The following is a 12,363-nucleotide window of genomic DNA, read 5'->3' as shown; positions in this document are numbered from 1 at the left end:
TGGAAGATAGTTCTTCTGGACTCTTAACCTATTCAGTTATATATTTAAGTTTTACAAAACCTAATTTGCCATCAGTAGATAAGATAGACTAGATTATTGATAAGCAATAGATTGGATTTTGCATCAGAGGGAAGACTTCTTTACCATATTTAAAGGTAGAAATTAAGTAAAATACTTAGCCTTCCTTCAATTTGTATTGCTTACTCTTTGTACGCCTGCTGAAGAAATAATTCATGTAGTATAGTGATTGTATTCCTGCTTCTTCCAGCAATTTGGTGCCTTCCACATTTATTTTATTTCTTTTGGACTTGCTTGTCTAAAGTTTTGTCAGAAATCTGACTTTGAGATTGTGAAATGTGAGGTCTACTTGTTGAATACTTTTTAAAAAATATGTTACATGCTTCTATCTGAGAATCAAGACTTGTCATTATTTTGTCTGAGCTATATTGGTAGAATAATTCATTTTGTGATTTTGCTGTAGTTCTCTTTTGATTATTACCCTTTTGAGATGATGTTACCTGTAAAGAATGCTGAATGCCGTTTTTCAAAACTTTAGACTTGAACTGAGTTGATAGCAAAATTAGATTTAAGTTATATTGTCTAATAATAAGTTTTCAGGTCAGACTTTTTTTTTTTCTTCCAAAGGTTAGAATAATGCAAAATGTGGTAGGAATTTAGTGGAAGTAAGAGTGAACTGCAGAGAGAATTAAATGTTTATCTATAAATCTTCTAAGAACAGTTTTAATTGGTAAAGATACTACCCTTCATTCACTGTGGACCCTGCTATTCTTTAACTCAGATATAAAGTAAAATCATTAATTACAGAAGCAGCAATATACAGTATGTCTTTATGAATATTTGGAGTCAGGTATATCTGACTTTGGAAAATCAAGTCGTTTCCTGTAACATTTACAAATCAAAATGGCAAATATCCATTTATCTGTGGACTTGTGGGTAGCTACCAGGAACTTTTTGTCATTAATCATTCTGGAGCTGAGGAATAGACCTAATGTGCAGGTTTTTAAAACTTTTTTTTTTTTTTAATTTCTTTAATGCCATCTTGGTTGTTAGCATAAAAATTAGGAAATGTAGTAAACAGGGAATTTAGATGTATGAAGAATTCATATTTGAGAAATATATCTGAGGGGCAGCCTTCTTAAACCTACTCCCCTTGGGTGACCTGGATTATGAATTATTCTTGAAAGGGAAGCTGGACAGAGGAGACAAAGGCAGCCAGGACTATTGTTAAGCTATCTGCCACAGTGGGTGGGTCACTAGAACCGACACCCTTGGGGAAACTTTGGGAAACAGTACACAGTGTGCAGAATTATCCCACCCAGGGGAACAGAAGTGCTGGGCATGTAAATGTCAATTTCTGTTTCCTTGGTTGAGGGCTGCTCCTGGGGATGTTAATTTCCTGGCACTTTTAGCCTGCTTCTCTGGGTATATCAGAGAAGTTCCTGGGGACAGAAATGCAGATACCTGCAGCTGGAAGTTGCCTAGAGCACACTGAAAAATCTGAAGAGTATGGTGGGGTACTGATACCATCTGCCTCAGAAAACGACATTCTTGGAAGCACAGTTTTAAATTATATTGAAGCTGTGTCGCTTGGAGGTGAACAGTTAATAATGGGCTTTTCTCATAATTGAAGGGCTGTTAGTCTATAGAAGCAAGTGGGTTTATTGACTTACTCTGTGTAGCAGATCAGATGGAACTAAAATCAGTGCATGGAAGTGTCAGGATATCATTGAATAATTTGTAATTCCCATAGAGTTGCCCCTTTTGTTGAAGCACTGTTAAAAGCCCAAATGGTGTTGCTAAGAGGGATGTTCATTGGCTTAGTCAGGGAAAGTTGAACTCCAGCTTTTAACACTCTCTGTGGTAAGGGTTTAGCTTGGGCCAGGATTTTGTTTTTGATATACTTTTATTTAGACTCCATTTGATTATTTGAGTATCTACTGTTCTGTAGTTGATTTGTTACGTACAGTGACTGTATGTATGTCTTGGTTTGCTTGGGAGAATCCTGATTCATGTCTCTCCTTCTGGCTTTATTTATTTATTTTTATTTATTTATTTGTTGGGACAGAGTCTCACTGTCTCGCCAGGCTAGAATGCGGTGGTGTGATCTTGGCCCACTGCAACATCCACCTCCTGGGTTCAAGTGATTCTCCTGCCTCAGCCTCCCAAGTAGCTAGGACTACAGGTGCCCGCCACCACCCCAACTAATTTTTGTATTTTTAGTAGAGATTGGGTTTCACCATGTTAGCCAGGATGGTCTCGATCTCTTGACCTCATGATCCGCCCGCCTCAGCCTCCCAGAGTGCTGGGATTACAGGTGTGAGCCACTGCACTCAGCCCTGGCCTGATTACTAATAATACCTACAGTCTCTCTCAGGTGTTCAGTTTTGGATGATAGTGAATAATAAGATCACCTTATTAATTATAGTTTGATGAGAAAAAGATGTTCTTGTAAATCACTTTTAAAACAAGGTCATCAGAAGTACTTTGACTCTGAGGATCAACCATTTTTCAAAACAATTATGTATCCAAAATTATATACTCAACCTTTTAATTTCTGTAAATTTTTAATGCGGTGTACATAAACAGCCATTTTCCCTGCTTGTGGACTTTAATTTCATAATCATTTTCCTATATTCTTTTAAACAGAAGACAGACTGTAACAAGTACTCCTTGCTGGATTGAACTTCATCTGAATGGACCTCTACAGTGGTTGGACAAAGTATTAACTCAGATGGGATCTCCTTCAGTGCGTTGCTCAAGCATGTCATAAAGCTTCATCACCAATCAATTTCCATCAAAAGACTTAATGTAACAACTCTTCTGTCATAGTATTGTGTGTGGTCCCCATGGACTGTTTACCATCCAAAAGTTCAAGAGAGAAAACAGCACTTGAGGTCTCATCAATTAAAGCACCTTGTGGAATCTGTTTCCTATATTTGAATATTAGATGGGAAAATTAGTGTCTAGAAATACTCTCCCATAAAAGAGGAAGAGAAGATTTTAAAGACTTAATGATGTCTTATTGGGCATAAAACTGAGTGTCCCAAAGGTTTATTAATAACAGTAGTAGTTATGTGTACAGGTAATGTATCATGATCCAGTATCACAGTATTGTGCTGTTTATATACATTTTTAGTTTGCATAGATGAGGTGTGTGTGCGCTGCTTCTTGATCTAGGCAAACCTTTATAAAGTTACAGTACCTAATCTGTTATTCCCACTTCTCTGTTATTTTTGTGTGTCTTTTTTAATATATAATATATATCAAGATTTTCAAATTATTTAGAAGCAGATTTTCCTTGTAGAAAAACTAATTTTTCTGCCTTTTACCAAAAATAAACTCTTGGGGGAAGAAAAGTGGATTAACTTTTGAAATCTTTATCCTTAATGTGTTCATTGGGGCTTAAACAGTCATTCTTTGTGTGTGTGTGTTTGTGTGTGTTTTTACTGCTAAATCTTATTATAAGGAAACCATACTGAAAATCTTTCCAAGCCTCTTTTCTCCATTCCCATTTTTGTCCTGATAATCAAAACAGCGTAGCATGACATCTTCACCAGTAATAGTTGCACTGATACTGCTGGCACCAATGAATTCTGGGGTACAGTAAGAATTCATATGGAGACAGTCCCTTTGTCTTACACCCAATTTTCAACAGGAATAATTGGCTTGTATAACCTAGCAGTCTGTTGATTTAACCTTACACCTATAAAAAACACATAGGTGGCAATATAATTATTTTCAGGGATATGCTAGAATTACTTCCACTTATTTTTCCCTTTTTAAAAAAGCTAATCTATAAATACCCCTTTTTCAAAAGGTATTTTAAAATACTTCAACAGCAGACCTTCTGGTCTTCAAGTGGTTTCATTTGATTTAGTTACCAGATTGTATTATGAAATGGACCTTTTGTAGATGTAATTGTTTCTGCAACATAACTAGAAAAGTGATGCTGAGGTACGATCAGCAGATATGGGCCATCTGTTTTTAAAGTATGTTGTATTCAATTTGTAAATTGATTGTTATTCTACATGTAATTATGAATTCAGAATTTTAAAAATTGGGGGAAAAGCCATTTCTTTAGCAAGTTTTTTAGCTTCTAAGTTACCTGCAGTCTGAGCTGTTCTTAACTGATCCTCGGTTTGTGGTTGACCATATTTCATACTCTGTAGCAAGAGCAGATTTCCAAAACTCTGTTGGTAGTTCATTCTGCAGCAAATTATTATTATGTCTAATGTTGACTCATTGCGGTTTAAAGATTTCTTCTTGTTTGCATCTTAGTAGAAATGGAAAATAACCACTCCTGGTTGTCTTTTCATAAATTTTCATATTTTTGAAGCTATCTTTGGTACTTGTTCTTTGAAGTCATACTCAACCTGTCTCTACAGGTATCATTTTCGATACTTCAAACATTTGGTGGTTTTCTATTGGATATTCCCCATTTTCCTGTATTTGTATGTATATGTATGTGTTCATGTAAATTTGGTATAGTAATTTTTTACTCGTTCAACAGATATTTATTGTTCACCTGTTTGTACCAGGAACTTTGTTAGTCTTTGGGTAAAGGTGAACAAGACAGCTACAGTTCCTGCCTTTGCTGAGACAGCGGTTACACTAACCCATAATCATCTTACTTGTCTTTGAAGGAGATAAACAGGGTACTGTACTGGAGAATAACAGATGGATGCTTCAGGTAGGACATCAAGGAAAGCCTCTAAGGAAATGATGCATGAGCTAATACCTGACATTGAAGAAGCAAGCCAAGTGATGAGCCAGGGAAGATAAGCATTCCTGGCAAAGAGAATAGCATCAAATGCAAAAAGGCTTACACTAAAGGAAACTCATGATTAGGTATTAATGCTTTATACAGAAAACTCTACAAATCCAAACTTGAAGATCAGAATGGTTCTACAGTTTATAATATTTTGAAGGTAGCCTTATTTTGTGATAGTCTGCTTCATGTTATTCTCACTAATATATCTTCTTCCTCAACCTTTGCTGTAAAAATTTCATTTACAGCAAAGGTTGTACCACATCAGTACTACTTAACAACCCTTTCTTGTATGAACTCTCACTGTTATGGTGCCCAGCTGCTTGCTTCCAGACTTCGCACTGCCCGGTAATTATGTCTTCTGCTACCCATCTTGGGAGCAGAGTAAATGTCCTAGGTATTACCACTGTCAGGCCTGTGGGAGATACTCAGTGGAGCCTCTGCCCTTCTTTTACTTGAGAACTTGTAATGGTGTTAGACAAAAGTTCTAGGGGCAGAAAACAACTCTGAAAGTGTTAGAAGGTCCTGGTCTTGGTGGTTGGTCTTGGTTACTCTTGCGTTACTGTGTTAAGTGAAGCAGTGCCTACTATGCTGTTTCAATAGTGGAGCACACCTCTACAGTTCTGGTGCGATTTTTCTGAACAGTATGAAATTGGGACTCGACTCTTTGAAAACACCTATTGAGCATTTATACCTGTTGAGCAGTTTACTTCATGGTCATAATTACATTTGTGTGAACATGATGCTTTTTAATGAGATGATTTTTTTGCGTTTTGTCTACTGTGGCCTAATTTTTACTGATTTCTGCCCCCCATCCCCTATTTATAGGTGTGGTTTTCATTTTTGTAAGTGATAGAATGCACTCTTTGTTGAATTTTATCTTTATTTAAATTAGCAACATTATTTAGGATTTATTCTCCACAATACTGGTAATTTTCTAGGTTTGATGACCTGAGAATTGAATGCCCATGCTTTCTATCATATTTCTAAGATGAGTAGTAGTTTTTCCAGTAGGTTTCACAGAGACACCTTGGGGGCTGGTTTAGGAGAGGCTTTTGGGGTTCCTACTGATTTTGGTATAACCAGTGGCACTTTTATTCTGTATTGAAATATACTGCATGAGATTTCTTTTGGAAAGAGTTTCATTGCTTTAAAAAGAAACTCAAAACCTTTATAACCACTGGTTGAGATTGGAAAATATAACTGGAATTAAGCCTACCTTCTGGAATACCATTGATTGTGCTCTTTTCTTCTTACTTTAAAGAAGCTTTCCTGATTAGATTTAAGCTCTACCAATTATACTGATTATACCTTATGATATACATTCAGTCAATAAACATTTATTGATGCCTGTTGTTTGCCAGCCACTGTGACAGATATTGAATAATAAAAAGATGACTAGAATGGGGCCCTGACCCTTCAGCTGTGCTTGCTCTTGTAGAGGTTATGTTTTTTCCTGGGGACCTGTCACTTTGCCAGGAGGAAATCTGCCTAATTTTCTTGAAAACTAAATTTTCTTTGTATGGTTTTACAAATTGTTTAATATCTAGTTGTATTTTTTACCTTAAACCACATTCAGTTTTGCTTGATTCATCTGTCTTTTGAACACTATCATGATTTCTCTTTTGTTAAAATTATTTTAATTTCACTTTATTTGTGCCTTTGTCAGCTTAAGACTAAGACTTTGATGGTAAAACAAACAAACATCAGTCTTAGTCTCTTGCTAGTTGAAATCAAATAAAAGAGAATATATACCCAGTTGGTTTCTCTACCTCTTCCAGAAGCTTCCCATACATACCTTTAAGATCCTCTTTTTTCTTTTTTAACTACTAAATACTTTCAGCATTTGTTTAGCATAAAATACCGTCTTGGTCTGAGGGTCGGGTAGGTTTATGGTGGGATGTAAAGTAACACGAGACAATTTCACTGTACTTAAAATATGTCTTCATGTACAGTCTTTGCTTTAAAAGCTGAACATTCCAATTTCCTAGTTTGACCCTCTCCATTCCAAGCCCCTCTCCACCAAGTATCTCTTTAGATACCTAGTCTGTGAACATGAACAGTGAATGACTTTTTTCTTACTGATCTAAGGCATGGATACTTAGACATATCAAACATTTCCTTCCTTTCATATACTTTACTTTGCTAAATCTATTATTTTCGTTACCTGAATTTTATTCTTCCTCCCCTCCTGACAACACGTATCCAGGTGGTACTTGCTGGTTACCCTCTTTCTTGTTAGCCATGTTTTTATCTGCATATATCAAAGTGTTTCCTTTGAACTTACTAACAAAAAGGAACGTGCTTTTCATACCTAGAGTCCTAATTTCTTCATTATGAAGGTTGCTGTTCAAATTGATTAGCCGCTTTAATTTTACAAATGGCTCAAAAATTGTTTAGTAAATGTCTTTGTGACAGGCAAATGGTAGAAATTTAAGATTACGAACTTTTCTGACACTTCTAGCCAATCTTTTCCCTACGATGCCAGATTTCCATCTTGGGGCATATTGGATTGTTGGATTTAGGACAATCGGGAGTAATGATACTGTGTGGTCTCCAGAGGTAGTCAGAATCCTGCTATTGAGTTCTTTTTATATCTTTCTTTTCAAATTTTTATTACTATTTTATTTGTTTAGACTACACTTTGTATGTGGGGATTGAGGGGAAATTATCTCTTGGAGTGGAATTCCTGTGTTTTGAGCCTTACAACCAGGAAATATGAGCTATACTATAGCCTCATGATAGCATTTATGATAAGAACTTATCTTGTGTGTTTATGTAATTTTTTGAGTAGGAACTGTTTTATCTTGAATATTATAGCTACCTATATATAGCAGAACTGCCTCAATCTTTTTAGTAGGAAATAAATGTGTGTGTGTATGAATTTATATATACATATACACTCATAGAAAAACTAACAGTTGGGCTTATTCTAACAGTGTTGAAACAGTTGTTCCATTGTTTAAATCTCAGATCTCAGTAAAATGTTCTTAATTTGTCTGTATACATTTTTCTTTCATGGACAGACCATCAGAGTACATTAATTTTCTTAATCTGCTATTTGGCAATTCAATTATTATACCATTTTTTGGCAACTTGGTAACTAAGACTCACAGCTAAAATTTATTAACATCAAAAAATGCTCTGTCATAAACCCCTTTACTAAATTATTCTACATTCAGCAGACTCTGGGATGTACTAACTAAGAGTTAATTTTTTTGTTGTTGATAATATTAGATTGTTCCCTCTTTAATTCTCCCCTGGTGTGAGATTGCTGCTTAAGTTACCCTGGGAAGTACTACTTGTAAGGTCAAATTTTCCTGTGTCTGACAGCCTGACTGAAGGTGTTTCAGCTCTGACTTTATCTTTGCTCAACATAAATGGATTTTCCAAGATTCTCTGGGCCATCCTTGACCCACAGGTGATCTCACTGGAGTATATTCACTTCAGTGTCAGTTGGTTTGGTGCCATGAGATCCATAATGGACCCAGAACTTCACCATTGCTTAGATGCAAGAGTCTCTTGAAAGAATAATGCCACTGATGATAGGGATCAGAAAGGTATATTAACTCAATATATAGGCTTTTAGATGTTCTTCAAAAAATTTCAAGAAAAATACTATTCTTTTACCCTCCAAAAAAGTAAGAGCTCTTAGTTTCTCCAAAATATGCTGTTTGATTTACTTCTTATTTTTAATTAAAGATGGTAATTTATTGAACAATGAAATCCATAATATATTGATTTAAGGACAAAAGTGAAGTTTTAGAATTTTAAAAATACTTAAATATTATATATTTTCCATTTCATGATTGTTCTCTTTTCTCTATAGCTTTAAAGTTTTTGACTATTTTATAATGTTAGAAGGTAACTTGCCATATTTCTGGTTCTATATTAAGTTCTACCCTTTATAATGCTGTTATTATAAAGTTGGTTTTCAGCATTTGTCTGTAGCAATAGAAATTTTACTAAGTCTGTTTTTCCAGTAAGGTTGTTCTTTTCTAAGTTCCTAAGAAAATATTTGTTTGCCACTCTTACTATTCCAAATCTTGGATTGTTCAAGCTGGAAAAAAAAAAAAAAAAAAAAATTGGTGAGAAACATTAGGGTCCTTTTCTGGTGAATATAGGTTCCTGCTTTAAGACTGGAAATCTGTTGCTTTATACAACTAATATACACACAGATTAATTAAAATTGTGAGAAATACTTTACACATAACAGGTAACATGCCTGAGTTTTGAATTTTTTTTTTTTTAAACTCAGCTTTTTGACAAAACGCAGAACTCAAATTGGTACTTTCTTAGACCAGCTTTACCTCATGCCTCGTTCTTGCTTTTCCAACCCTGACTTTAAAGGCATGTTTGTATCTTTTTATTAGTGATAGTGAAGATGTGACACTAACCATTTTATACAAAAGAGTAAAGAAAGAAAAACTACAGAGATTAAGATGAAAACAGCTCTACAGTTGTTGAATTAGATCACAGCATGGTGGGCAGAATAAAAATGTTCCTATCTGAGAATATTCCATTTGCCATCTTTTCCCAAGGCCAGACCTCCTGGCGGAGAGCATTTAAAAGTAACATTCACGGCCTTTGTTATCAGAGGGCTGTCTCTCCAGCTGGCAATTTTTTTTTCTTTTTTTTTTTTTTTTTTTTTGTGAAGAAGTTCTACTCTTGTTGCCCAGACTGGAGTACAGTGGTACAATCTTGGCTCACTGCAACGTCCACCTCGCAAGTTCAAGCAGTTCTCTTGTCTCAGTCTCAGTCTCCTGAGTAGTTGGGATTACAGGCATGCATCACCACATCTGGCTAATTTTGTATTTTTTTTTTTTAGTAGAGACAGGGTTTCACCATGTTGGTCAGGCTGGTCTCAAACTCCTGACCTTAGGTGATCCACCTGCCTTGGCCTCCCAAAGTACTGGGATTACAGTTGTGAGCCGCCACACCCAGCCAGTTTTTGTTTTAATATGATGCAAGATGGTGGAAAACAGTTGGCATAGAATATTTTCACCTAAAAAAATGACATGCAAAACTGGATTAATTGCAAAAAGAGAATACAGTCAAATAGCATACAACTGGACAAAGCTAGAAGAGCCTTTAGAAGATTTGTCTGAAAACAGGTTTCAACAGTGAGCTTTTATACACTGCTCACTAATTTGCTTGATTACTACCAACTGTTCTTAATGTTAACACCTTTAAATAAGGTTTTTCTGGACTTCTTGCCTTTTAGCAAACTTGGAGGAACTAGCCATTAGCTAGTGACATAAAAATATCTTGGGGACCGAAGCCCTTAAAGGTAGCTTTATGCTCTTGAAAATTCTTAGCTTTTCTCTAGTGTTATTAAGGAAGGAGTGAGTAGTGTTCTCAGGGTGACCAGTTGCCCTAGTGTTGCCTGGGACTGAGGGTTTCCCTGGATGTGGGACTTTTCAGTACTAAACCCAAGCAAGACCCAGGCACACCAGAAGGAGCTGACCACCTTAGGTGTTCTTGTGATTTACCCTCATTTCCTTATGTTGTCATAGTTGCTTCTCAACTCAGCTGCACCGTGGCTGTCAACATTTCTGATACATACTGGGATATGTGTGCTCTAGTCACTTACTACTGTGAATAGAATGTGAGGTTTATAACACAAGTAGTAGCTGAAGGTACCAGCATGGTGGTGAGACTCACACTTAGTGATCCAGCAAAGATAAATGATGTTTTAATGGAACAGCAGGGGCCAACTAGATAGCTAAGTTCTTCTGAACCTTTGTGTATATGTAAGTACAAATCATGTGTCCTTACAGGGTTAAACTTCATCTGAAATTTAGATTGTTCGTAGTAAGAGAAAACCAATTGTGGTTGTGGATTTCTTTTCTTGTGAGGAAATACATGGCCTTTGATACTCTGACCTCTTCTGCATCTCACAGTCTGTCCTGCTCAAGAAGCTAGAATGTGTTGTTACATTTTTCAGTGAATGTTGTGTTGAAATGACTAAATGCATCAGCCAATGGCAAGTGAAGGACTCGAGTGTCCTGGCAGACTGAGCAGTTGCTTTCAATTCTTATAGCCTCCTACTTATAAGGTGCTTACTAGCTAGAACACTGAGCACGTAAGGTGAGATTTTTTTTTTTCTCTGATGGGATTAACTTTGTAATGCAATATGATGGATGCAGACCCTGTTTCTCTCTGGTAGTTCTCAGTGGCTGCATCCTTGGTGCACTGTGATGGAGATATTAAATGTGCTCTTTGTAAGCTTTCATTCTATGACTGTCAAAAATACGATGTGGTTCCTTTTTTATTTTTATTAAACAATGAGCTGAGGCTGTATTACAGCTGGTTCAGTTAAAATTGTTGAATACTGATGTCTTTTCCCCACCTACACCAAATACTTTATTCTGTTTAAAGTACAAAAAAAAGTTCCGCTTAGGAAAACATTGCTTACATGTCCTGTGATTTCTGGTCAATTTTTATATATATTTGTGTGCATCATCTGTATGTGCTTTCACTTTTTACCTTGTTTGATCTTAACCTGTGTTAACAGCACTGTCACCGTTGAAAGGCGGACAGTTTTCCTAGCATTAAAAGAAAGCCATTTGAGTTGTTTAACATGTTATTTATGAGACTAATTTTTGTTTTTTATTTATTTTTTTTTAGATGGAATTACATTTTGGTGTTCACTCCCTAAATTTTGCGGAAACCAAAAAAGTGATTATATTTCACATATGGACATACGATTTTAAGAGTGCATGTTTTTGTTTTTTTAATTTGGTGTTACATAAAAAATTATCCTATTCTCCCGGCAGATAAATCTATACTACTTAATATAGCCCCACAACAGGCACACACCACACACTGCACAGTGATAGTTAGACATTTTGATTTATTTCAGAGCTTGCCTATGCCACATTAGCACTCTGTGAGATCTATGCCATAAACAAAAACAAATTCAAAGTTGAAATTTGCTGCAGTATACTTTTAGCAAAATAAAATGTTTGAGGCTCCATTGAAAAATACTAGATAAGATATATAATCATCATGAAATAATTTTTAAAATGACAGATATTTATGTCAGCCACACTTCCTTTGTGCCTTGCAAGAATTCACTTCTGTAGATGAATCAGTATTTTTCTGTTTAGCAGAATGTTTTCTGCAAACCATTTTAAACATGCTTCAGTATGCAACAAAAAGCGACCTCAAATGCTACATTACGGTATCCTGCTTGGCATTGAATAGCCCTGGGACTAGTGCAGTTTTATCAACACTTTTTTATTAGGAGGAAAGCCAAGAAGATTTACTATAATTGCTACCACCTGCCACTATATAAATCTGAAAGGAGCCTCCCAACATCGAACAACATTGAGGGATGACTAGAGGAGATCTTTCTACTAGAAAGATCTGGTAGAAAGGGTGTCACCTCACCCTGGCATTGTCTTTCACTGCTTAGCTTGAAGTAGTGACACTGATCTATATCAGGAGATTTTTATAATGGCCCTAGCATCCATAATTCCACATGTTCATCAAGAGGCTGGAGAGAGTGAGAGAAGTATTAAAGTCTATGTTTGAGCTGTTTCCCCACTTGGCTTATTCTTTTTTCTCCT

At 35.9% G+C, this 12,363-nt stretch overlaps 1 protein-coding gene across 2 annotated transcripts in view; it reads left to right on the top strand.

Annotated features, from left to right (window-relative positions):
* The window catches only part of SMAD2 (SMAD family member 2), an 89,501-nt gene extending 80,472 nt beyond the window's left edge, over window positions 1–9,029 (top strand). For both annotated transcript variants that reach the window (XM_032259397.1, XM_032259394.1), the window contains one exon: window positions 2,668–9,029. In XM_032259397.1, the coding sequence (XP_032115288.1) occupies window positions 2,668–2,791 (124 nt within the window). In that variant the 3' untranslated portion in view covers window positions 2,792–9,029. The remainder of the gene's footprint in view (window positions 1–2,667) is intronic.
* Window positions 9,030–12,363: the final 3,334 nt, after the last annotated feature.

This window comes from Sapajus apella, unplaced genomic scaffold, assembly GCF_009761245.1.
Source record: "Sapajus apella isolate SASKATOON/1434 unplaced genomic scaffold, GSC_monkey_1.0 scaffold109, whole genome shotgun sequence".
Classification (NCBI taxonomy): Eukaryota; Metazoa; Chordata; class Mammalia; order Primates; family Cebidae; genus Sapajus; species Sapajus apella.
Note: the sequence above shows the minus strand (reverse complement) of the source record. Positions and strands in the feature narration are given on the sequence as shown.